Raw genomic sequence first — 27,798 nt, forward strand, 5'->3', positions numbered from 1 at the left:
GTCAGAATGCTCTCACAGTTCCAAAATGTGATTGTTACGCAACAGGACAGTTACCCGCCCCGCCCTCAAACCAAGGCACGCTGACTGCTAATTATCTATAGGCTGTTTCAACTTGTCAATTTCTAAATATTTTCTAACAAGTTTTATTTTCTAACAGTTTGAATTGAGGTGTGTTCCGCCTCCTTGTTAATTCACATAAGAAGCAGCCCATTTCGATGTTGTGGACAATTTATGATTGAGGCTTTATTGGGCGGACAAACATCTCTCTTCAACGAGAGCCCAAGCACTTCCCTAGTGTTTCCCCAGATCAAGTATGAAGACATTGCGCATCTCTACTCAGAACAGGCCTTGCACAAACATTTTCCCCCAGCACATTTTCTGGCTGGCACCCGCATTGCCTTCATGGTTGTTTTCCTTACACATTAGACATGTGTGTGTTCCTATCAAAGTAAGTGGCTTATTTTCTGTATATCGTGTTGTCGTTTATGATGTAGCACACCATATGTATGTACGGATCAATGTATTTGCTGTTTTATTCACGTTTTCAAGTACTGGTGACAAATCATGCATCGCAATTCTTGCATAGATTGTAATGGACACATATGTGTGTAAAATACTTTTTTGAATGTTGTACTGATTATGATGAGCTAATGCTAAGATATTTGCCGGCTATGTGTGGCGCCAAGTTTGTTGACAACATACCATGCCTTCTGGTTGTCACGTAAGTGTCTGTCAGACCAAAGATGTTAAAACAAAGGATAGTTCACTCGACTGACTTCTGTAGTTTAAGACAACTGTGAACTTGGGAAAAATAGTAGATAAAATCATGACGGCAAATTATCTTCAGGTCGGAGTTCTAGAAAGTTCCAGAGTTGGATGACCATTCAAAACGATTTTCCCAGTCGGAGCTTGTCCCATTTTATTTTCTTTGTCAAAAACAGTAAACGACTTGTCAAGTCATATGCTCCGGTTCTTGTATACACTAACAAGTACATCGACAATTTGTAATATGCTGAAAAGTGGCTAAACTAAGTTAATATTTTTCAGGCAATGAGCGCAGCCATCTTTGACTTTGTTTATTTGTGTCTTGTAGTGAATGGCATTCTGGGATTAGGGAATTTTCGCCAAGTTAAACAAACAAACATGGCTGCCATCAAAGAATTTAGCTGCTGTTAGCTTAGCTGACACACATTTCTTTTCTAAACAACATTACATTATTCTCTTGTGCTCACCAGAGACGTGGTACATTGTTAACTAGTCTAGCTGTTAGGTCACTAACTTCTGTTTTGTTTCTTGACAGCGCAACCTGTTATTTAGACTGGTTTACGGAATGAGTGTTCCGTGTGATGCTTGGATGATGAAGTTCGCATGTATCTTTTACAATAAAAGGTTAAATTGAGGAATAAAGTTTAATAGCTTTAATTTCCATCAGCACAAAAAAATATTTAGATGGTGTTTAGACGCGTTTGTTGCGTCATACATTCTGTTTCTACTGTTCCAATCACATATTTGAGATCGTATGCTGCAGGGATCACTCAACAATGATCACAAATATGTGATCGTACGCATCAAAGGGTTAAGGGAATAGGGTGCAATTTGGGATGCATATCTGAGTCCAGCCAAGAAGAGAGGAGGCGGAGTGGTTCTGTTCTGACCGACTGGCTCTGCCTGCCTGACTAATTGCCTTGACTGTTTGCCGGCCTGCCTGACCGCCTGACTGCCTGCACTGTCTGGATAGGAGATCCAGAGCGGCACGCTGCATGATTTAATGCTCAGCTCAGTTTAAACACAAGACACCAGCCTTTTGTTGTCTTTTTTTAGGAGGGGGTACAAATCTGACTACATCCTCCCTTATAAAGGATTGATTTGCTGGAAGAAAACAAATGGCTTTTTTCTTCTGGGGGTTTTCTACCACTTCTCACAACAAGAGTGGTTTATAAATATATATCAACTGGGTGGTTCGAGACCTCAATGCTGATTGGCTGACAGCTGTGGTATATCAGATCGTATACCATGGGTATGACAAAACATATATTTTTACTGCTCCAATTATGTTGGTAACCAGTCTATAATAGCAATAAGACACCTCTGGGGTTTGTGGTATTGCAGCATACGTACAGTCCTTAGCCGTGGTATATTGGCCATACACCACACCCCATCAGGCCTTATTAAATATTTGCTTCTCTCTCTCCTCTTTTGCCTCTTGGAGTCAAGTGCCATATGTCATATTACAATACATTGCACGCACATGCACCACACACAGAATAAAAGGGTGCATCAGGGCCTGCCAATATAATCCTACTAGGGATCCCTTCATTCAGGTCTGATCAGGTCTTTGTATTATTTGAAGGACACTAATCTGATCAAAGATGGCCCACTCTGCTGAAGTGATAGTGTCAAAGTCAAACCGTCAAATCTGTACGATCTGTTGCTGATCCTGTAGATTTCTGTGATGAAATTCATAACCTTTAAATCCTTGATCTAGCAATTCAGATAATAATAGCTAGCTGTGGTGTACACAGAGGAGCAAAAGCAGATTATGAGACTCTTCTATTCAATCTGGGCCCTCTCTCAGTATGTTGAGTAGTTGGTTTTAGGGTTTTCTTTTAGAAGATGAGAGTGTGAGGAGAGGGGTGTGTGCTAGTAAATCAACACCCTCAGCGCAGGAAGCTTTTGGGCGTAGTTTACACTTCTAACCTACAGTTGGCTTCAAAATAGACAAATCTGAGCAAAACACATGAAAAATACAATTAACAAAATCATCTCTGAAAACAACAGATACAAGCGTGTTTGTTATTCTCCCGGTTCAGTATTCCCCTGTTGTAACTACTCACCTCGTGTTTGAGTTCAGCTATCTGGTCCTTCAGGTCTCTGATGTACTGACTGGAGTCTGTGTTGTTCAGCTGGCCCTGGACCTTCCCTTCTTCTTTCTGTAGAAACAAACAGAAAATCACACGTCTTAAAACATAACTTTTCATTGTTCAGCTACTCATAACACTGGAGAGGAGATAAGAAGTTTGTGTCACTGCAGATGTTTTAAAAGTTGGAAACCTTGAATTGCTATAAGGGCAACTTGACAAGACCAGGTTGGGTTGCACTGTTGTAACAAAATGTAGGAGGGAATGAGGGAGATAACTACTACCACCAGACAAGAGACACTATAGCTACACATCACTGGAAAACTTGCATCACAGAAGCGTCATAAAATATACAGTATGTAGAGAGGGGCTGTTGACTAAGCCATAGATGAAGTGGGGAACCTAGCTAAGCTAACACAAGGTAGCTATAGTCGTTTGTGTTGTTATCCTCTCTGGGCCCTGGGGATGAGGCTAGTAGCTACTGTATGTTTAACTGTCAAACATGACACGTGTGCTGTTTACCTTCCTCAGTGCAGACAGCTGCAGCCACAAGAGACAAACACACATACCCCATACACACCTCAAATCAATCCTGTCTAAAGCCTGGGAGAATATACAAGCAGAGAGAGAGTAAGGGGCACCGGCACAGGCTGAAGGGTTCAGGCTAACCACAACCAGCAACGCAGGAACAGGAGAGGGTAAAAAGTGGAAGAAGTTAAAAGCAGGGGTGGGGTAGGTGAGGTAGTGAGGTGAGTTAACCATCTCGGTCTGACCCAACACCTCAGAATATATACAACGCTCTCAGTTCCTGTGGTCAGGTAAGGGTTGATAGGTTGAGGATGTAGGCTTAGGCCCCTGAGAAGCTGCTGACAAGCTGACAATGTGAGATCTACAAAACAGCTATTCTTCCTGGAATCTGTGTTTTTCTTGAGGTTCCCTCCCTCCCTCCTGACAGAGCTAGTGATAAGGGAGAGGCAGTTAGCAAGACTTCCTCGTACTCAGTTGTGTGGATCCCCAGGTGCCAGGGGGTTAGGGGCTGTGGCCAGACACGTCAAACGTCTTTAAGTCATGTTGTGCATCCCAAATGGCACCCTATTCCCTATATACTGTACTACTGATTAGAGCCTTTGGGCACCCATTGGGCTCTGGTCAAAAGTAGTGCTCTATATAGGGAATAGGGTGCCATTTGGGATGCAGAAATGGCTTCCTTCGCCTGCCTGCGCCCCTCTAGTTCTATGCTACACCCACAGCAGGTTAGTGTTTTTCATAATGAATGTTGTTCTGAAGGCAGCTCTGCCGAGTGGTCACTAGCTGGCAGTGTCACAAAGCCATAAAATCAGATTTTAAACCTAACCACACTGCTAACCCTAATGCCTAATCATAGCCTTAAATGAAGACCAAAAAGCCAATTTTTGTTTTCATGAATTTTTACAATATAGCCAACTTCGACTTTGCAGCTGGCCAATTTAGAGGAAACCGTTCAGTTCTTCCTCCAGGACAAGACTCATCTCAAAAAACGCCAACCTGCCTTCCCAGACCTCCCAGAGGTTATTGTTGTACAGCTTTTGGCTAGTGACATGGTGGCTTGTTTCCCTCTGACAGATGGGCATTTCAGCATGGTTTAGATGGCCAGATCTCATGTTCAGTTTCATGCTTGTTCTCTCTCTACAATCAATCTTGGTTTATATGGCTATGGCAGAGTAGCGTTAGATTGATTCTGTGCAATCTCGCGACATATGGCCAACACAAAAAAACAATAGTTACCCCAATAACAATAGTTACACTAATATAATTAGTGTTAAAAACAAACACCTATAGAAACCACAAGACAGGAAACATTACTTTTTGACAAAGGAGATGACACTTAATTTCTTTGTAAAAGCAAACCACCATGTAAAACTGCAGACACAATTCTCAAGAGAGGAGTCCAAAAACACTGAGGAACCTCTAATAACCACTGAATTTGCAACAGCACATTCTAAAGCCCCCTGCTAAATATACATCTAAATCTGGGGAGCATATCATGCATGCAGAAGGACAAAATCATAGATAGGCCTCCAACAGTTGTCAGTTTGTCTTCGCCTCACAGTAGGAAGTGGTTTCTTGTCTTGTCTTGTCTTGACAAGAAGATAGCCGAGCTGTGGTATTATCATGGGTCACACATACATTCAGCTACTTTCATACTGCAAAAACGTTGGATGTAAAAACCCTGATGTCCATTTGACTATACGTTCAGTTTTATCGACTGAGCTCTATATACAGATATATTTTCGGTAGTTTAGTACTGGAGGTTCTTTGCGACCCTATAATTTGTGAAATTCTTTAACTCAAGATATAAATATAGACATCACTGGCGTGTTGTGAATACTTTCCAATAGCGGGCGGTAGTGCAGGTGGGCCATACTGATGTTTTAGTTAGAGGAAGATCAGGTAGGCAGGCCGTCACAGGGGCTTTTTCAAGCTAAGAGAACTACAATGGTAAGGGAAACACTGCAAGGTACAGTGGGCAGAAGTGGGCGACACTCATTGGATGAGTTAACTAAAACTACACAATACATTCCTATTTGGAGAAGAAAAAAAAGAAGGAATTTCTAAAGTTGTCAATTTTTGTCTATTTGTGTGTGAACCATCCTCCAACAAATTACTAAGTTTAAGGTTGAGCGAGACAGTACCCACTTTCTTCACTATTTGGAAAAAAAGTAACTTGTACTGTGGCGCGGCTCACAAAGAACAAACTTCTGTCATGTTATAGCATGCCTTCAGACACCTTTTATGAGTCTTTATTCGAGGTGTTAAATGCAGTAGACAGCAATTTATCAGTCATTGCTTTCTTGTACTCTTACCCCTGGTTCTACAACCAGAGCGACTGAGAGCTAAGGTAACACAGGTCATCTACCCACAACCTTAAGAGCTGCAACCAGGTACCCAAACCACAGACCAAGAGTTTGCCACTGGCATCACACAAAGTGGTTATACATAGGGAAAATACCTGTTTTGTCTGTCTGGCAGAGACTATTAGCATCCTATGCACAGCATATTCAGAGAAGGCTAGATTAAAAAGTAACTCAGTTTAGTGAAGATGGAGATTATCATCGGAGGCAAATAATGGTTTCATAGGATGACGTGAGAGTGTGAGGAGGGCGGTACTCGGTAGTGGTGAACGCTGGTGTTGATGCACTGTTGTTGTTGTTGAAGCGCCTAGTAACAAAACCTGACTACACTGTGTGTGCATGGAAGGGATGTTGGTTTGAAAGTCTATTGACACTTATTAAAATGGGTATAAAGGGTATATTAGAGGGTGTATGTGTGTGGGCCAATGGTGTGAAGAAAACTAAGTGTCAGACTGTCTGCTAACTCGTGATGGGAATGTTTCTGAAACACCAACACGTTGACTCGACGGGTTGAGACATCAAAGCTTCTGCATTAACATTTCTTCAGATTCAGAGCTGATGGAAAGAAGTAAAGCAATCTGTCAGTGTCCCCTGATTATTCTCATGACAGAAAATGAGTTAGAGTGTTGTATCATGTATAGTTTCACACACATACAACCCCAACACCACACTAGATAAGGAACCGCAGCATGATATGCAGAGACGCACACAGAGGTTTCAATAATCTGACAAATCACTAGCACAGGAAGTGCATAGGTTATTTTCTACTGGCAGACAATCTGTTTAGCTGCTGCTAATACATTAAACACTAACCTATCTTTTCTTCTGACGGTACAAAACACTACCTTTCCATGATGTTCAGTTATTTCGGAGAAAGGTTGATCTCAATCTCCAAATACATAGTTCTGGGTCTCAGGTTTTCGTCACAGGTTATTTGGACCTATCAGCATTGGGCGAAGGCGGTGCTTAAACTGCTTGGCTTCGACGGATGATAAACACAGTTGAAAATATCTGACCAAATAACACAAGCTTTTAGTTCTGGTTTAACTGAGAGTACAAAATCAAGCATGAGCATGGTTGGTATGATATGCTAGACTATAAGATGTCACACTGTCCTTCCGGGAGATGATCATGGTTTCTTGGTTCACCTTTCACCTCTGCAGCAAACTGTCACTTTAAAAATACCCCACCTTCTTCCTCACATCAACAAAGAACACAAATAGATACAGGCTCTAAACTGTAAAACCTTCTTGGCGTGTCTGTCAAGAGTTGATGCACTCAGAGTTAGCCTGTGTGCTCATATGTTGGAGTGGGTATGGAGTGTTGAACTGTGGGTTATGGTGAAGAGAAGTCTATAGGCTGGACACAAATTAAGCCGAGTCATGGACTATGAAGTACAGTCAATATAGATTAAAAGTACTTTTTAATCCATGACTAGGCTAAATGTTCTGCACCAAGCTAGTGTGACAGTGAGTGAGGGAGGCCGGGATTAAGTACTGCACCTGTATCTCCAGTTCAGAGATCTGTTGCTGCAGCTCGGCCATGGCAGCGATGTTGTCAGCCTCTCTCAGCCTCACCGCCATCACCTTCTCCTTGTTCTGAAACAAACAAATGAACAAACACTGTCAGGCCAGTGTCACTCACCTGAAGTAATGTTTCTAGAGTGTTACCAAAGACATGTTGACAGCCATTACACACTAGAGGTCGACTGATTATGATTTTTCAACGCCGATACCGATTATTGGAGGACCAAAAAAAGCCGATACCGATTAATAAGCCAATTTTTTTATTGTTTTATTTATTTGTAATGATGACAATTACAACTATACTGAATGAACACTTATTTTAACTTAATATAATACATCAATAACATCAATTTAGCCTCAAATAAATAATGAAACATGTTCAATTTGGTTTAAATAATGCAAAAACAAAGTGTTGGAGAAGAAAGTAAAAGTGCAATATGTGCCATGTAAAAAAGCTAACGTTTAAGTTCCTTGCTCAGAACATGAGAACATATGAAAGCTGGTGGTTCCTTTTAACATGAGTTTTCAATATTCCCAGGTAAGAAGTTTTAGGTTGAGGTTATTATAGGAATTATAGGACTATCTCTCTCTATACCATTTGTATTTCATATACCTTTGACTATTGGATGTTCTTATAGGCACTTTAGTATTGCCAGTGTAACAGTATAGCTTCCGCCCCTCTCCTCGCCCCTACCTGGGCTCGAACCAGGAACACATCGACAACAGCCACCCTCGAAGCATCGTTACCCATCGCTCCACAAAATCCACGGCCCTTGCAGAGCAAGGGGAACAACTACTCCAAGTCTCAGAGCGAGTGATGTTTGAAACGCTATTAGCGCGCACCCCGCTAACTAGCTAGCAATTTCACATCGGTTACACCAGCCTAATCTCGGGAGTTGATAGGCTTGAAGTCATAAACAGCTCAATGATTGAAGCATTGCGAAGAGCTGCTGGCAAACGCACGAAAGTGCTGTTTGAATGAATGCTTAAGAGCCTGCTGCTGCCTACCACCGCTCAGTCAGACTGCTCTATCAAATATCAAATCATAGACTTAATTATAACATAATAACACACAGAAATACGAGCCTTAGGTCATTAATATGGTCAAATCCGGAAACTATCATTTAGAAAATAAAACATTTATTCTTTCAGTGAAATACGGAACCGTTCCGTATTTTATCTAACGGGTGGCATCCATAAGTCTAAGTATTACTGTTACATTGCACAACCTTCAATGTTATGTCATAATTACGTAAAATTCTGGCAAATTAGTTCGCAACGAGCCAGGCGGCCCAAACTGTTGCATATACCCTGACTCTGCGTGCAGTGAACGCAAGAGAAGTGACACAATTTCCCTAGTTTACTATTGCCTTCTAACATCAATTTCTTTTAACTAAATATGCAGGTTTAAAAATACATACTTCTGTGTATTGATTTAAAAAAAGGCATTGATGTTTATGGTTAGGTACATTCGTGCAACGATTATGCTTTTTTCGCAAATGCGCTTTTGTTAAATCATCCTCCGTTTGGCGAAGTTGGCTGTCTTTGTTAGGAAGAAATAGTCTTCACAGTTCGCAATGAGCCAGGTGGCCCAAACTGTTGCATGTACCCTGACTGTTGCACAGAACGCAAGAGAAGTGACACAATTTCCCTAGTTAAAAGAAATTCATATTAGCAGGCAATATTAACTAAATATGCAGGTTTAAAAATATATACCTGTGTATTGATTTTAAGAAAGGCGTTGATGTTTATGGTTAGGTACACATTGGTGCAACGACAGGGCTTTTTTCGCAAATGCGCGTGTTAAATCACCCGTTTGGCAAAGGTGCTGCACTCGCGGGTGCTGCACTCCTTGCTGCACTCGCATAACAGGTAGTCAGCCTGCCACGCAGTTTCCTCGTGGAGTGCAATGTAATCGGTCATGATCGGTGTCCAAAAATGCCGATTACCGATTGTTATGAAAACTTGAAATCGGCCCTAATTAATCGGCCATTCCGATTAATCGGTCGACCTCTATTACACACTGTAAGCCCCAGGGTCACAACAACGTGCATCTGAGTGCTACTCTTAACACAAACTTTGAACCTTCTGAAACAGTTGTTTAGTATGATTCCTGCAGTAATCCCAGAGAGACAAGGGGTGTTGCTGAGCTGCACAGAGGTTTCACACACACACACACACACACACACACACACACACACACACACACACACACACACACACACACACACACTTTTAACATCAGCAGCACAGAGATGTTATCTGAAGATGTCAAGCAAAACTGCTTCCCTCTTCAGAACCTGGACTCTGAAGATCTGATTTTAACAAGAAGCGACGGATAAGATTAAGGATGATTTTTGACAACTCATCAAACCAGTGATTGAGAAATATTTCCAGTTTGACTGATTGTGGGGCCGATACACTCATACCCATTTCACACTATCATGCCGACCCAAACCAAACTGTGCCGGCTCAGATATTTTCTTGGCTCTAGTCATCTCAACAGCACATACTTTTTCTTACCTTGCACTCAATCTCTGCCTGTTTGCGTTTGATCTCCTGCAGCTGAACGTGTAGGCCCTTATTCTGGGCCGTCAGCACAGTCACACGCTCCTGAAAGCCCCGCCCCTCCTGCTCCGCCCGACGCAGTTGGTTGCTATGGATCTGGTTCTGCCGGAGGGGAAGGATATGGTAGGTAAATATTGGGAGGGGGAAGTTTACTCATCACACATTTCTGTTATTCTAGAATAGTCTCTATTCACAACCCCACTGTAATATCACAAGAGGCAACCCATGTAAAGCAAGCACTATAGCTTGAATCTGCTAAATGGCATTGTTCACCTACTACATTAGAAAGTAGTAACTGAACTCTGAATACAACACATCCTTATGGGAGCTACTGACAGTTAAGAATATGTACCTCTGCTGCCCCCTAGTGGTTGGACAATGCAATAGAAAAGGCCATATGTTTACTCTCACACATGCATGTGAAGATACATTGGTACTCGGGCTGCATGACATGTTAAACACCGCAAAAATGTTTGATGCTGTTAATCGCATCTCCATTTGACAGAACAGAACCTTTTAAGCGCATATATTGCCATACAGACCCTTTCAAGCGCAGAACACAACACGAACACAGTTACGGTCAATGCTAGTGCCTTTACATTGCTTAAGACCTTGTGCCTCTTGCCAAAATCTTGTCTAAGTTATGCCCAATATTACCAGAGCTATGTTTTTTCTTTCTGCCGCGGATTCATGAGCATGTCGCGGGCCATTTCAAACTACTTTGATAACAAACATTGTTTAGCTAGCTAGTCATGTTACCTAACTAGCTTGCTATCAACCTGATAACTTGACCACTGACTAGGCTATGCACAAATTTGGATGATACAGGAAGAACTGAAAAGGAATAGGCTTCTCAGAGATATTTCTAAAGGTGGGGTGTGTATGATTGTGTGTGTGTGTGTGTGACAGAGGATGTGTGTGAGAGCGGGAGTAAGTGGGCGAGTTCGTTTTGTATTGCCTGGTGCCCCGGGTGGGTGGAGATTTCACTTAAGGACCAATGGAATGGCCTAAAATGTGCAAACTCTGCCCACCCGGAGCACCAGGCCATACAAAACTAACTCGCCCAGCGAGAGGGCGAGAATGGAGGCCTACGTGTGTAAGGTTATCTGAACAGGACAGATGGTTACAGTGTTTTCATAACATTGTTGGACATGTTTAAAAAGGTCTTTGTTCTTTGTACCCATAGAGCCAGTTCTTTTTTTACTATATTCACACTCATTTAGAATTGCTGAAGATTAATTAGTACTTGAGCAAATTCAATAATGTACTCAATTATTTTAATCATTTGACAGCCATAATTGGTACACTACTAACATTTCTCCAAAGGCTGAGCTGTGTGTGTCTCTCTGACTGACCTGTGTCTCCAGCTCCATCATCCTCTGACGTGTCTCTCTGAGCTCTGCCTGGGCCTCAGCCTCCCGTAGCCTGACACTCATCAGCTCATCCTGCAGCTCAGACACAGCATTCTTCCTAGGGTTGTCCTTCCAGCGGCCCGCCGTACGCACCAGGTGACGCTGTAGGAGCAGGGGGAGAGGGGGGAAGCACACAGTCAACCAAAGATGTTTGGACTCGACACACCTAAAATAGTAGTCCTCAACTCATACACACATGGAGATTGAGCAAGATGACAAAAATACATTTAACATTTACATCGGGTATATTCATGTTAATCCTCTCTGGGTCTCTTAGTGCTGTGTCTTGGGCAGGAGTACTCATGGTACAGCTGAGCTAGTCAAGTCAAAACACATATCAATTTTTATTTGAAGTTCATCAGTTTCAATACACTATAGACCTACAGAAGGAAAGTTTTATTACTCATCCATATATTTATATATTCTTAATTCCATTCCTTTACTTAGATGTGTGTGTATTTGGTATATGTTGTGAAGTTGTTAGATATTACTTGTTAGATATTGCTGCACTCGGAACTAGAAGAACAAGCATTTCGCTACACTCGCAGTAACATCTGCTACACACGTGTATGTGACCAATAAAATGTTATTTGTTAATGTGTTTGATTCTTCCATGCGTGTGTATGGTATGGAGAATAGATGTTCATCCTCACCTGCCAGTGCTCCTCTAGGTCTCTGACCTGTTGTCTGAGCTCCTTCAGCCCCATCACAGCCTCAGCCTCTCTCAGCTTCACTGCTATCAGCTCCTCCTGCAACCGCACCACGTTGGTGTCATCTGGCAGAGATGTGTTCCTCTGGGGGACAGGCAACCAAAACAATGACTGAAAAGACTCAACTTCAGGATGCTTATGTCACGGGACAGTAAAATACCATGGATGCGTTCAGCAGGGCACAACATTGTGGAATTTTCAGATATAAATGTTTACGTAAAAAAAAAAAAAAAAATAGTCTCTACATGTAGAAAAGGAATCACGTCCACTCTAGTCATGACATTTATATCTGCAATATCCCACAACGTTTGCCTATTCCAGGCAGAATGCCTGACAGAGGTGTGGGACTAGGAGGCACCGTGACAGTGTGTGAATTGATGATAGACAGTTTGAGCCAGGTAACACACCTTCTCTATGTCCAGAATCTTGTCTTGCATCTCCTTGAGGGCACACTGGGACTCTGCCTCCTTTAGCCTGGCCTGAACCAGCTCTCTCTCCAACTGCAGGATGGACTCCTCTGTGAAGCACGGGATGCTCTTCTACATAGGGAGGAAGCAGGAGGAAGGAGAGAGAGGAAGAGGAGAGAGTAAGGAAGAGAACTATAGTCAGAGCTTTATATGACTCCGGGAAACCAGCCCAGTGTCCTTAAGGTTGGTCTCTGAGTAGGAATATTATGTTGAATCTTGAAATAACTGCTAATTCAAATGACCTACTTCAAATCACACTGTCTCGAAACAATACAAATGTATAACAATATACATGTTATACATTTTCACTCAGGTATATACAGTTGAAGTCGGAAGTTTACATACACTTAGGTTGGAGTTATTAAAACTTGTTTTTCAACCACTCCACAAATTTCTTGTTAATAAACTATAGTTTTGGCAAGTCGGTTAGGACATCTACTCTGTGCATGACAAGTAATTTTTCCAACAATTGTTTACAGACAATAGTATGCAAGTATAAACACCATGGGACCACACAGCCGTCATACCACTCAGGAAGGAGACGCATTCTGTCTCCTAGAGATGAACGTACTTGTGGGAAAAGTGAAAATCAATCCCAGAACAACAGCAAAGGACCTTGTGAAGACGCTGGAGGAAACAGGTACAAAAGTATCTATATCCACAGTAAAACGAGTCCTATATCGAAATAACCTGAAAGGCCGCTCACTGCTTGGCCATAATGACCATCATTATGTTTGGAGAAAAAAGGGGGAAGCTTGCAAGCCGAAGAACACCATCCCAACCGTGAAGGATGGGGGTGGCATCATCATGTTGTGGGGGTGCTTTGCTGCAGGAGGGACTGGTGCACTTCACAAAATAGATGGTATCATGAGGAAGGGAAATTATGAGGATATATTGAAGCAACATCTCAAGACATCAGTCAGTAAGTTAAAGCTTGGTCGCAAATGGGTCTTCCAAATGGACAATGACCTCAAGCATACTTCCACAGTTGTGGCAAAATGGCTTTAGGACAACAAAGTCAAGGTATTGGCAGTGGCCATTACAAAGCCCTGACCTCAAGCCTGTATAACATTTGTGGGCAGAACTGAAAAAACGTGTGCGAGCAAGGAGGCCTACAAACCTGACTCAGTTACACCAGCTCTGTCAGGAGGAATGGGCCAAAATTCACCCAACTTACTGTGGGAAGCTTGTGGAAGGCTACCCGAAACGTTTGACCCAATTAAACAATTTAAAGGCAATGCTACCAAATACTAATTGAGTGTATGTAAACTGCTGACCCAATGGGAATGTGATGAAAGAAATTAAAGCTGAAATAAATCTTTCTCTCCACTATTATTCTGGACATTTCACATTCTTATAATAAAGTGGTGATCCTAACTGACCTAAGACAGGGAATTTTTACTAGGATTAAATGTCAGGAATTGTGAAAAAACTGAGTTTAAATCTATTTGGCTGTGTATGTAAACTTACAACTTCAACTGTATGTGTGTATATATATATATATATATATATATCTCTCAAATACACTGTAGTATTGTAAAACAAAAAAACGATTTGCTAGCTACCTAGTTCAACTGCTCACCGCTAACAACTCCTCTAAAATAAACCAAGAAGTATGGCACTTCACTTTCAAAAACATATTCTCAATTGCACCATTGATTTCCTCTCTAGGACAACAAATGAGCCTCCCTCTTCCAAGTCATTATAAATGGTTAATGGATATAGCAGCACATTATGTAAAACACTGCTTCATTCACTGCAGTGCAGACATTATCATCTCAACATGTTTCACCTCATCAATATTAAAGGGGTCTGTTTGGCCAATGGATATACAGCACCAAGAGAGGGTCCTGCTGGCCGGGGTACCATCCATTCCACACCCATACATCAGATGCTTATAAATTCATGAATCCTTTCCTGGGAGTATGTTAATGGGTGAAAAAGGTTGCTGAACTGTGTCAAACAGCATGTCCCGATTTCAAATCATGCATGAAAACAGGATCATTATGTATAGCGAGAGAGGGAGAGAGAGCGAGTGCGTTCTGCAGTGGAGAGGTAGGGAGAATCCATATCCACTGTTACCATCACTCACTGCAGATTTAGTGCTAAGCAATGTACACATTTCAATTGGCTAGACCTGGTGATCACCCCTCCCATTGAGGGCACTGTAATAACTGCCATTTACGAAGGCACTTTAATCCAAAGCAGTTTACAGTACAGTGAGTACATACATTTTTTGTATGTGAACGTGTCTCCTGCATTCCATCACCAGAGGCGGCACAGGTGCACGTGCCCCATCAGATCTGCCCTGTTTACAATTAAATACAAATATATATTTTTGTTGTTTCTCTGTAATACTACTAGCCACCTATCAACTGTATGAAGTTGTCTTTAGCTAGCCCAGATAGGTTCCCAATCTCCCAACCTCATAAGTACCAAGAAGACATTTCAGACCATCAATCAAGTTATATTAGCTAGCTTGTCTAACTTAGATGGCATGCCTGATGGCAAGGTTGCTAGACTTTAGAAAAGCAAGCAATTAGTAAATATACTGAATAAGACTCACATTCTTTTGCCCAGATTAAGGCAGAGAATAATTTTGTCAAAATTGTTTGTTTTCTTAATAAAAAAACACACACCAGTTTGGAGGATACAGACAGCTCAAGAGGCATGTTTAAATATGCAGTTATATATATATATTTTTTTTTACATAGAATTAAGCTTATCCTCACATTGTGCCCCCTCAGATTCTGGGGGTGCACGACACCCCTGATCACCACTGTACCAACTGAGCCATACAGGACCTTCAACTTGAGCACTGTGCTTCTCCTTACCAATAGGGGTCTCTGCTGGAGATCCCTGATGGTGCTCTGTGCTAGCTCCAGCTGAGCTGTGGCCTCTTCGCTCTGCTGCCTGACCGTGGCCAGCTCCCGCATGACCAGGTAGGTCTCCTCTGCCTCCTGGGCACGCGTCACTTGTCCCTTTAGGACATAACCAACCGAGGGGTAGGATGAGCAGGGTGCACCACGGGGGTGGGATGGACGGAAGGGGTGGGCAAATCAAAGATTATATAAACGTGGGATTTGGAGTTTAGAAACTCATGCTGTTTTTTTTCTCTGCAAATGTTTTGACAGTCTTATTGGTTGACTGATTGATAGCTCTAAGCATTTTGTTTTGGCATGGTTCGAGATACATGCGCATGCTGGGTGATTAGTTATTTTTCTGATTTCAATGTCCTCATTTTATATGAATTGATTAAAAAAAAATACGGTAATCGCAAAGACATTTATTGTGCCATCATTTAAAGGTAACATTATGAGCATGCAAAGCTACATTGAGATACAGAGAAATCTAAGTGGTGAAAATTGCAATGTGAGATGGGGGGAGGGGGGGGGTAAAGGAGGAGAAAATAAAGTTTATACCTGGATCAATCTATCTGCCAATGAAGCACTTTCCTACAAAACAGAAATATCCACAAGAGAGATAAAGCAGAGAGAGAGCAAATAACACAGTTATAACCTAAATATAAACAAAACACTTGATTTTGTTTTTGAAAAGGGAAATTCAATGTTCATTGTCCTTCCTCCGTCATTTTGGCAACCAATTAAGTCTATACATTATTTATGAACAATTCGAGAAATCTTGAATTCCACTTCAGTTGAATTTTCAGTTAGCCATGCATTGATGTCAATGGGAGAGGTTAAGATACGTCCCATAGTGTCTTAGTAATTTAGCCAGTTTGAGGTAGACAAGGAACATGGTCTTCAGGTGTGGTGGTGATAAGTCGTCGTGATAAGGTTGTGGGGGATAAAGTGGTGACAAAGTGAGAATTAGGTGGTGGTGGTGAGAGAGACAACATGGTGGTGAGACAGGCAAAGCAGAAGACTAAGGCTGAATGGGGCTAAGAGGAAAAGCATCATTAGAAGTTAGCTATAAAACAGCTAAATAACAGTTGTTTAGATGAAGCCATGCTTTTTAGGTTTGTGCCACACGGTTAAGTTTTAGAAGCTGCTGTGTCATTCCAGTTAATATTTTGGGTATGACGTTGCAGCCGCCGACTGTTGTTTAAAGCGATACGAGTGAGTGGTTATGTCTCAGACAGAGCCTGGTCATTTGGGACAGCTACTTAGGCCTCTGCATGGTGCCCTGGTACTCTGACCAGGCCTGGCAATGCCTGTATCTTTGTGCTCTGACAAACACAGAGGAGGATCCCAACAACATGCACAACAAAGGCAGCCGTGTACTCTGGCATGCAGTGCTCCTCTGCATCATCTTAGAGTGTACAGCCATCACTCTCACAGTGAGTAAGTCAAGCGTTTTACAGCTTTAGTTAGTTAGTGTCCGGTGGAATTACATAGAGCCCCAGAATGTAGCCTTGTGGAGCTCCACAGCCAGCTACAGTTTTAGAGTCTGGCTTAACTGGTCCTGAGTGTGGATCTCAAGACTGAGACATGCATATCAATGGAAGACTTCAATTCCAAAGCCAACTAGGATCCATTTATCCAATAAGATACACACCGACAACACTCACAGCCCAGTTAGTAACAACAAGACTCCGCCATGTGTCTTTGGTGACCAACAAGAGACGCATGAACAAGCGCTTGATGGTTTAATGTAGGGGGTTATGGATTTGTTGTGTGAATAGCCACGACAAGCGTTCACTGGTATAATATGGCTTCTTATTATGACTGGTGTCATGACATAGGATGGCAAGGAGAGCCACAGTTCAACTTCTACTCCTCCTTTTCACTCACTTTCTCCAGTGTGTCTATCCTCTGTTTCAGCAGTCGGTTCTCTGTGCGCAACCTCTGCAAAACAAAGACACGCAACACACACACACAATAATTATTCCACACAACTGGGTTTTTAAGTACAGTGCACTCGGCTTAGGGAGAGTGCGGTTATAGTGATCAACTGCTTATAGTGATCAAATGGAGCTGTACTAATGTGATGACTATAAGAGCGCACTGTACTACCGCAAAACTAAAAACGTAGCCTACTGCGCCACCACTCACCTTAATCTCCACCTGCTCCTCCATCTCCTTAGTTTTGATTGTAGTGTATTCCTTTTCCAACCTGAAAACAGGAGTCATACAGCATCAATACAGAGCACCGACAACACCTGTACTTGCTTCAAGCATCCATCTCCAGTAACCCAGCCTAGACCCCAGAGAGCAAGCAGAAATGTACTACTCACTTCTTCATCTTCTTGGCGTTGTACTTGACATTATAAGCAGCCAGGATGACCTTGTCTGGTCCACTTTCCAGCTGGGGGGGAATGACCCTCTGAAAGTACTACAGCATTGCAGGGAAGACAATGGGTGAGGACCAGACATACATGTTCACATAAAGCAACTTAGAGTGTGTTTGTCTTTCAATCTGTATGCCATAGCCTGGTCCCAGATCAGTTTATGCGGTCTAGCCAACTCTTACGGTCATTGACACTACAGAACAAACAGATCTGGGACCAGATTATGTATCTTATGCCTGCTAGGGATGAAAAAAGTGTATTGAATTGATAATTGTGTGCATTAACTCAGACAGGGTTGTTTTCCCAATGTTTATGGCTGCTCAGTCTTACCTGTAACATTCCCTCCATATCAAGCTGTATGAGTTCTGCCTGATTCATCTGTAGGATGGCCAGCCCCACGCGGAACACTATCTCCAGACCCTGAGACAAACATTACATTATCAAAGCATTATCGTTGCATTATCATAGCATTACGTTACCTAGTACTACACGGAACACTATTTTCAGACCCTACGACAAAAAAAGCAAAAAAAGTTACTGAGGTGAAATCGAATTTTAGTCCAGAAGATTTTAAGTTATGTGCTTTTGGCCAAGGCCACCAGAGGGTGCCAAATGCTTGCATTTACTCACAGCCCATTGTGTTTGCTGTAATACAAACTATATTCTGGACTCACTCGGTAGACTAGAAGTAGATTGTCAAACATGAGTAAATCAGAAATAATTCTTTAAAGCTACAATCTGGGATTTGTTTATCAGCAAAATGGCAGCCCTGCCACTTGTTTTGGTATACAGTTGAGGGATTGGGATGCACCTTTAACTGGACTCACCTCTAACATGAAGATATCAAAGATCCTGGTGGCAACGGGGAGAGGGAATGAGGTGAGGAAAATGGTGAGGAACCAGGAAGAGGCATACATAGAGGTGTGGAAACTCTGGGCCTGGAAGTGGATATGGAGGTCTGGGAGAAGTTCCTGAAGGAGAGGGGGGGACGTTGGGAGAGAGAGACAGAGAGATAGATAATAGATTAAAATATATAATCATAAATAGATATGACCCATCATGACACTGACTGATTTATGATAAGAGTGCCTGCTAAATTATTAAATATAAAGTTGTTATTCATGATATTGTCTCAGTGAATCAGAGTTATAAGGATAGTCTAACAGTGCATCAATAATGCTCTGTAAAGGTTTGTCATTCAATCTTGTTCCAAACCCATGCCAGGTCTTACCTGGATCATATACTCAAACTGATACATGCAGAGACCCAGCTCAGCCATACTGGGCTTGAACAGTTCTCTCAGTCTGTAGTCTTGCATCAGCTTCACAAACACACAGAACGCCTCCTCTTCTGGCATCTAGTGACAGGGACACCCACACACCAAACAACCCTTAGAGATCATCAAGCAGATTCATTTAACCTTCAACAAAATACTTCCTCACACCATCTAGGCTAGAGGACAGACACATTTTAAGCCCAGTCCTGGACTAAAATTTACCTTCAATGGAGTTTTTTTTGTCCATGCCTAGGCTTAATCTGTATCTGGGGAAACCAGCCCTTAGAGACTTAACAATTTTATGAAACCATCAACAAAACATGTCTTCCTCATATACATAAAATACACATTTCACACATCACAATACAAAATATCTACCATAGTACAAGATAATTACATGAAAAACACAACTCTCAGTACACAGTTCTCTCAGAAAATGTTCTCTGATCTATAAGGAGTCTGTCAATGTGTGTAGTGGCAAGTTTCATGTGACCAATGACACAGCATGTTTTTCTATGTGAGTGAGGCTATCGGGTAGACAGCGTGTGTATGCGTGTGGTAGACGGTGACATTACCTGCATGAGAAGCAGTCCGACGATGAAAGCACTTCCCTGACAGTAGCCGACCTCCCGGTCCACCAGAGAGTAGGCCTGCAACAACAGGAAGTGATCTCGGATCATGGTCAAGAGAGGAGCGCCAAGAACTTTGGGGCTGCAACTCAATTCCCAAATGGCACCCGATTCCCTACATAGTGCACTACTTTTGACCAAAGGCTATGCAATATATAGGGAATAGAGTGCCATTTGGGACTCAGCCTGGGTCTACATGACAAACTGTCCAGCTAAGGGTTTCCAGGGTCAAGGTGTAACTGTGGACTCAACACTTTATGCGCTGTATTCATGCCCTGTATTCAGCACCAAGCAGGGCTACTGACTCCATTTTAAATCTGCACCCTGAACAACTCCCATTGTATTGAGAACTATTTTGTATATACACTACATGACCAAAAGTATGTGGACACAAGCTCGTAGAACATCTCATTCCAAAATCATGGGCATTAATATGGAGTTGGTCCCCGCTTTGCTGCTACGACAGCCTCCACTCTTCTGGGAAGGCTTTCCACTACATGTTGGAACATTGGTGCGTGGACTTGCTTTCATTCAGCCACAAGAGCATTAGTGAGGTCAGGCACTGATGTTCGGTGATTAGGCCTGGCTTCCAATTCATCCCAAAGGTGTCGATGGGGTTGAGGTCAAGGCTCTGTGCAGGCCAGTCAAGTTCTTTCACAACGATCTTGACAAACTATTTCTGTATGGACCTCGCTTTGTGAATGCGGGCATTGCCATGCTGAAACAGGAAAGGGCCTTCCCCAAACTATTGCCACAAACTTGGAAGCACAGAATCGTCTAAAATGTCATTGTATGCTGTAGCGTTAAGATCTCTGGCCCTTCTTTGGACACTGTGTTAACAAACCTCCAGACGAGCTTCAATGCCATACAACTCTCCTTCCGTGGCCTCCAACTGCTCTTAAATGCAAGTAAAACTAAATGCATGCTATTCAATCAATCACTGCCCGCATCTGCCCGCCCGTCCAGCATCACTACTCTGGGCGGTTCTGACTTAGAATATGTGGACAACTACAAATACCTAGGTGTCTGGTTAGACTGTAAACTCTCCTTCCAGACTCACATTAAAACATCTCCAAACCAAAATTAAATCTAGAATCGGCTTCCTATTTCAAAACAACGCATCCTTCACTCATGCTGCCAAACATTCCCTCGTAAAACTGACCATCCTACCGATCCTCGACTTCGGCGATGTCATTTACAAAATAGCCTCTAACACTCTACTCAAAAAAATTGGATGCAGTCTATCACAGTGCCATCCGTTTTGTCACCAAAGCCCCATATACTACACACCACTGCGACCTGTACGCTCTCGTTGGCTGGCCCTCGCTTCATACTTGTCGCCAAACCCACTGGCTCCAGGTCATCAACAAGTCTCTGCTAGGTAAAGCCCCACCTTATCTCAGCTCACTGGTCACCATAGCAGCACCCACCCGTAGCACGCAGTCCAGCAGGTATATCTCACTGGTCACCCCCAAAGCCAATTCTTCCTTTGGCCGCCTGTCCTTCCAGTTCTCTGCTGCCAATGACTGGAACGAACTGCAAAAATCACTAAAGCTGGAGACTCCCATCTCCCTCACTAGCTTTAAGCACCAGCTGTCAGAGCAGCTCACAGATCACTGTACCTGTACATAGCCCATCTGTAAATAGCCCATCAAACTACCTCAGCCCCATACTGTTTTTATTTATTTATCTTGCTCCTTTGCACCCCAGTATCTCTACTTGCACATTCATCTTCTGCACATCCTACCATTCCAGTGTTTAATTGCTATATTGTAAATAATTTGCCACCATAGCCTATAGCCTTACCTCTCTTATCCTACCTCATTTGCACATGCTGTATATAGATTTTTCTACTGTATTATTTTTTGTATGTTTGTTTATTCCATGTGTAACTCTGTGTTGTTGTAGGTGTCAAACTGCTTTGCTTTATCTTGGCCAGGTTGCAGTTGCAAATGGGAACTCGTTCTCAACTAGCCTACCTTGTTAAATAAAGGTGAAATAAAAAATAAAAGTTTAAAGCACTATGCATTGGGGCAGGTAGCATTCTCCTGGCATCCACCAAACCCAAATTTGTCCGTCGGACTGCCAGATGGTAAAGCGTGATTCATCACTCCAGAGAATATGTTTTCACTGCTCCAGAGTCCAATGGCAGTGCACTTTACACCACTCCAGCCGGCGCTTGGCATTGCGTATGGTGATCTTAGGCTTGTGTGCGACTGCTCAGCCATGGAAAACCATTTCATGAAGCTCCCGACGAACAGTTAACACTTGTGAGTGCTGCAACCGAGACCAGACGATTGTTCTGTAAGCTTGTGTAGCCCACCACTTCACGGCTGAGCCGTTGTTGCTCCTAGACGCTTCCACTTCACAATAGCAGCACTTACAGTTGACTGGGGAAGCTCTAGTGGGGCACACATTTAACGAACTGACTTGTTGGAAACGTGGAATCCTACGCCGGTGCAACTTTGAAAGTCACTGAAAGTCACTCAGTAAGGCCATTCTACTGCCAATGTTTGTCTATGGAGATGGATGTGTGCTCGATTTTATGCAACGGGTGTGGCTGAAATAGCCGAATCCACTCATTTGAAGGGGAGTCCACATATGTATATACAGCGTATTTTCTTTCTTATTTAACTGCATCATTGGGAAAGTGCTTGTATGTAAGCATTTTACTGTCTACACCTGTTGTTCTACACCTGTTGTATTCAGCGCGTGTGAAAAATAACAAGGTTCTCCCCCCCAATTTTGTGATATTCAATTACGATCTTGTCTCATCGCTGCAACTTCCCAACGGTTTCGGGAGAAGGTCGAGTCATGCATCCTCCAAAACTTGACCCGCCGAACCACACTTCTTAACACCTGCCAACTTAACCCGGAAGCCAGCCGCACCAATGTGTCGGAGGTAACACTGTTCAACTGACAACCAAAGTCAGCCTGCAGGTACCCGGCCCTCCACAAGGAGTCGCTAGACCACGATGAGCGAAGTAAAGCCCCCCGGCCAAACCCTCCCCTAACCCGGACGACGCTGGGCCAATTGTGCACCGCCATATGGGACTCCAGGTCACGGCCGGTTGTGACACTGCCTGGGAACGAACCCGGGACTGTAGTGACGACTCTAGCACTGCGATGCAGTGCCTTAGACCGCTGCGCCACACGGGAGGCTGAAACAGCTTTTCTTGAACAATTCTGCCTCTGGCTAATGAGAAAAATAAAATTAGCAGCTCTAACGCAATATTGTTCTTCATCTTCTATTGACAGGACAGTAAACTGAGTGCTAGTCTGTTTGTGCTATCCCGCCAAGAGCACAAACAGATCTGTGACCAGGCTAATAGGACAGATAGTAGAAGACAGACAGGAAAGATGCGTCGAAAGATGGGACCAGGATTCATTCCAGTTAAGTGTATATCCACCCACCTACCCACCCACCGGTAACTGCCCAAATAAAGGAAACATCATAAAGTGTCTTAATAGGGCGTTGGGCCAGTATCTGCTGTTCTGCCCTTGAGCAAGGCAGTTAACCCCCACAACAACTGATCCCCTGGGCACCGATGATGTGGATGTCGATTAAGGCAGCCCCCTGCACCTCTCTGATTCAGAGGGGTTGGGTTAAATGCGAAGGACACATTTCAGTTGAATGCATTCAGTTGTGCAACTGAATGTATCCCACCTTTCCCATGAGCCAGAACAGCTTCAAGATTCTACAAGTGTCTGGAACTCTATTGGAGGGATGCGACAGCACTCTTCCACAAGACATTCTATAATTTTGTGTGCTGATGATGGTTGTGGAAAACACTGTCTCAAACGCCACACCAGAATTTCCCATAAGTGTTCAACTGGGTTGAGATCTGGTGACAGATGGCCAAGGCATATGGTTTACATCGTTTTCATGCACATCAAACCATTCAGTGATTACTTGTGCCCTGTGGATGGGGGCATTGTCATCCTATAGGGACACAGCCACGGTAACCAAAATAATGGCGTGCCCAGCATTTTTACATATGACCCTGAGCATGTGATGTTAATTGCTTAATTAACTCAGGAATCACACCTGTGTGGAAGCACCTGCTTTCAATATACTTTGTATCCCTCATTGACTACTCATTATTATTTTGACAGTTACCTGTATGTGCTGAAAGCGCCAGCGCTAAAGAGCTAAACCAACTCCAGAGCACACTGTAAAGCAATCTGTTGCGGGTAAAGGTTTCAGACAAAGCACCAGGGTCGCAAAATTCCAGTTACTTTCCCAAAATTATTTGGCTTTTCAAAAATACCGGTTGAAGAGTTCCAGACTTGAAGATTCTCTAGTGGGAACTTTTTCGGAATTCTGCAAACCTATGAAGCATTCACCTTCATAACATTGAAGAGTACTTCCTGTCCCAAGCTGTCCTCCTTAAAGAAGTCATGCTCAGGATACGTCCGGGCAATGTCCCGGCGAATCAGCTTCTCACATGGTGATGTCATCTTCAGCAGCTCAGAGTACTGGTCTTTGATAGGCATGTTCTGGGCGTTGCATAGCAACTGCCACACTATTGCTCGGAAGTGATGGGGGATCCCTTTTCTGACCAGATCCTGTTTGGAGAGAAGAAAAATATTGGTCAATACCATCCCGAATGCTTGGGACCTTCCTACCCTAAACCATAACCCTTACCTAACCTTAGCCTTAACCATTTTACATTTCAACTTCAGTGGGGTAGGGACATCAAGGTACCCGGATAGCACGGACAAAACATATAATCAGCATTTACTTTGTTTTGAAAATGCTAATATTACCAATTGGTGTCAGTGGACAAACCGAAGTGTGGTTTTCAGTTTACCCAACCTTGTCTATAGATCGCTTTCAAGGTATATAAATAGTTTCGCTGAACTGGTCTATTCCTAATAATTAACGTAACAACAGCCTCTGATGGAAAATATGTAGTCCTTGTTTTCTGAGTGTGTTTATATATCAAGGAACATACTGGTATCCACATAAAATGTTTTATTCTATGTGGTGTTCAGAGCAAATCATGTGTCTGTGTGCTGCTATGCTCCAGTGTGTTTTCTCCACAGCACAGCATGTACCCCAGTCAGTCATTCTAATAACATTTTCCACCACTAAATATAATCTAGTCAGCGAGGCATTGTGCAGAGCGAAATGTTCTTGTAAATTACTGCCGAGGTGACTTGATTAAGACATTTCCTCTGCAGAGGGGGAACACTGACCAGTGGTGCTGGATGGAGTGTGTGTTAGTGTAGGCTATGTGTTGTTTTTGTGTGCGAGTATGTGTGCGTGCAAGCTTTCGAGAGTGTGGGGTCAGGGGATCTTTCTCTCTCTCTGAGGTCAGTCTTGACAGTCCCAGCCTTGTAATGGAAACACACACACACACACACAATCCCTCCACTGGATAATACTCACACACACATGCAAGAGGAAACACATGAATAACGCATACAGCTGCAATTACGCCTGTAAAATGACCTGCTCCCATTACTCTGTCTGTCACTACATTACTCAGTCTATGGTTGGTGTTCACTCAATGTTAAGTCCCAAATGGCACCCTATTCCCCATCTAGGGCTCTGGTCAAAAGTAATGCAGTATGTAGGGCATAGGGTACCAGTTGGAACGCATCCAAGGACAGGCTCATTGTTAAGAGGCTTATCTTTTTTTCTGGAGCACCCTAGTGGAAAAGGGGGAATATGATGCATTGAATTCGTCGCTAGTACGTTAAATTGAGAATGTCAATTTTGCTGATACAACATAAAAGTAGTCCACGTAGTAGTATCATCCTGCCTTGCAAGTTGAAACACACTAAACTAGGTCAACAGGAGAGAGCAATGTCAACTGAGCAATCTATTTGTTGAGGAGCTCAACATGATGATTAATAACATGACTAGGATGCAGTCTTGCAACAGTCAGGTTACATGGAGGTGATGTAGCTAAGGCCTCTTCTCTGGAAAAATTGTGAAATACTATTGTCATTTATAGGGCTGTGGCGGTCACAAAATTTCGTCAGCCGGTGATTGTCAAGCAAATAACTGCTGGTCTCACGGTAATTGACCGTTAATTAACAAGCATTTATAATCTCCTGGCTTCCACACACAGCCTTCAATCCACTGATGCAGACCTTTGCAACGTCTACATTTAAAAAAAGTTTTATAAATACATGTAATATAGCCTACACATTAACAATAAATCCATTATTTATTTTAGACAGGTCTAAAGAAACATGATATGAAGAAAATGTAGTCTATTTCAGAAGACTTGTTCTTAAGTCAGGTCCTGATCTAACTATGCCATATGGCTGTGGCTACACTAGTGCATTTAGCAGACAAGATTTGCTTAGAATTCCGTGGCATTACTTTTATAGTCTGAAGAATTCAATTGAACAAAGCTGAATATTTTTCTCCAACCATTGAGGGAGTGTGCACACGCGGCTTTTCTGTGTTGAGCGGCTAACTAAGAAATAGGTACTCCTATATGCTTAATTTAGAGTTATTAATGTAACTTTAGTTGCTCTACAAACGTTGGGCTATATGTTTTGCATGCTGTGACTAATGATTATTTGAAAAAAGTCACATGAAAAGGCATGAGCTCTGCTTAGCTGTACACACTTCAATCTCCTATTCACAATTTGACAAGCACTTGATAATGCCTAAAATTTCACGCCGGCATCCTCTTTGTGTGGCCGTAATGCCCCCTAAAACAATCCATGCCTTTTGCAGCCAGTGGTCATTGCGCCCTTGGGCTAAATATAATAATTATAATTACCTTCTCCCTGAGTGCTCAGTACGCTGCAGCTCCTCTCACTCAAATGGCTCTCCATCACCTGATCGGGTCTTTCTCACAGGCTACAAGTGAAGACAGACATCGGGGGCGCAACTGCGCACGTTCTTATCCAATTCCGAGGTGCATATTGAAGGTATTGGGAGAACTGTCCACATTTACTTTTCATCAGCCAACAAGATGAGTGGGCCTAACGAACAGCAAAAGCATTAGCCTATGTCGGGCTCCCAGGTGGCGCACCGGTCTAAGGCACTGCATCTCAGCCCAAGATGTAGTACCTGGTTCGAATCCAGGTTGTATCACATCCAGCCGAGATTGGGAGTCCCATAGGGCGGCGCACAATTGGCCCAGTGTTGTCCGGATTTGTATGTCATTGTAAATAAAAATTTGTTCTTAACTGACTTGCTAAGTTAAATAAAGGTTAAATAAAAAATATGTTTTAAATGTCAATCTACTATCCCCCTTAGTACAAAAGTTGATCTCTTCTATTGGTCAACTTTTCCTTCTGTGCGAGAAAGAAATATTCCAAACATAGTGTGGAACAGTTGTGGGATGCGATAGATCTCAAATTAATATAACCACTAGCATCAAAAAACACTTTTTATGCAATGAGGCTGACGGAACAGATCAGAACATTTAGCTTAAAAATGTTGATAAACGAATAGGCTATTTTTTCACATTATAAGCGCAGCAATGTGCACACGGCAGTAGGCTATAAGCGCAAATGTTCCATTAGCGGGAAAACAGCCTGATCAAAAGTGACCACAAATGCAATTATGCATGTAATGCTTTTATTATAAAGGTGAATTTTTATGGTGAAAATGATCTTCCCCAAACTTGAAACTCACACACTGCTTAAGTATGCCAGTTAGGCTCTACACCCCTTGTAAAGCAGATTAATGAGCTTCATTTTAAGAAGTTATTTGGCAACTTTAGTTGTGATACAAACCGTATCAAAACATATAGGCGTATGCGCTAGGCTACATGAGGTGTGCGACTATAATTAGAAAAAGTTGCACACAAAAAAGTCATCGTTTCTTGCCTTACACTGGCATCATTCACAAGTGGTAATATATAATTTACAAGTAATAGGCTAATATTGTCACCATTAGACTATTCTTGATTTAATCTTGTCTTTACATATACTAAATAATATATGTGTGAGTTTTTTTGTTGTTGAATGGACCATTATCATCCATGTATCTTGAAACAGGGGCAGGTGAAAATTACATGTCATCTACGCACTTAAATAGCGAATGGAGGACGTTTTTCCCGTGGTTCATTTTCATGCCAGCCAGGTAGGCTATATTCCTGCTGTAAAGATAAACGATGTGCTTAATATTAGGAAAGTTGAGAAGTAAATATGAACTCAGCAAAAAAAAGAAACGTCCCTTTTTCAGGATCCTGTCTTTCAAAGATAATTCGTAAAAATCCAAATAACTTCAC

The 27,798-nt window shown here is 42.5% G+C and overlaps 1 protein-coding gene across 3 annotated transcripts in view; it reads right to left on the reverse strand.

The window, feature by feature from the left end:
- Positions 1-27,798, reverse strand: part of LOC139541369 (ecotropic viral integration site 5 protein homolog) — a 68,093-nt gene that overhangs the window by 5,196 nt on the left and 35,099 nt on the right. For 2 of the 3 annotated variants that reach the window (XM_071345955.1, XM_071345956.1), the window contains 16 exons: positions 23,936-24,157; positions 19,535-19,609; positions 18,915-19,040; positions 18,511-18,654; positions 18,014-18,103; positions 17,630-17,727; positions 17,448-17,508; positions 17,187-17,240; positions 15,855-15,887; positions 15,267-15,413; positions 12,373-12,504; positions 11,909-12,049; positions 11,199-11,357; positions 9,799-9,945; positions 7,252-7,347; positions 2,835-2,930 (listed from right to left, as the gene is read on the reverse strand). In XM_071345955.1, coding sequence (XP_071202056.1) covers positions 2,835-2,930; positions 7,252-7,347; positions 9,799-9,945; positions 11,199-11,357; positions 11,909-12,049; positions 12,373-12,504; positions 15,267-15,413; positions 15,855-15,887; positions 17,187-17,240; positions 17,448-17,508; positions 17,630-17,727; positions 18,014-18,103; positions 18,511-18,654; positions 18,915-19,040; positions 19,535-19,609; positions 23,936-24,157 — 1,821 coding nt within the window. The remainder of the gene's footprint in view (positions 1-2,834; positions 2,931-7,251; positions 7,348-9,798; positions 9,946-11,198; positions 11,358-11,908; positions 12,050-12,372; positions 12,505-15,266; positions 15,414-15,854; positions 15,888-17,186; positions 17,241-17,447; positions 17,509-17,629; positions 17,728-18,013; positions 18,104-18,510; positions 18,655-18,914; positions 19,041-19,534; positions 19,610-23,935; positions 24,158-27,798) is intronic. The other variant, XM_071345957.1, reaches the window with a different exon arrangement.

This window comes from Salvelinus alpinus, chromosome 16, assembly GCF_045679555.1.
Source record: "Salvelinus alpinus chromosome 16, SLU_Salpinus.1, whole genome shotgun sequence".
Lineage (NCBI taxonomy): Eukaryota > Metazoa > Chordata > Actinopteri > Salmoniformes > Salmonidae > Salvelinus > Salvelinus alpinus.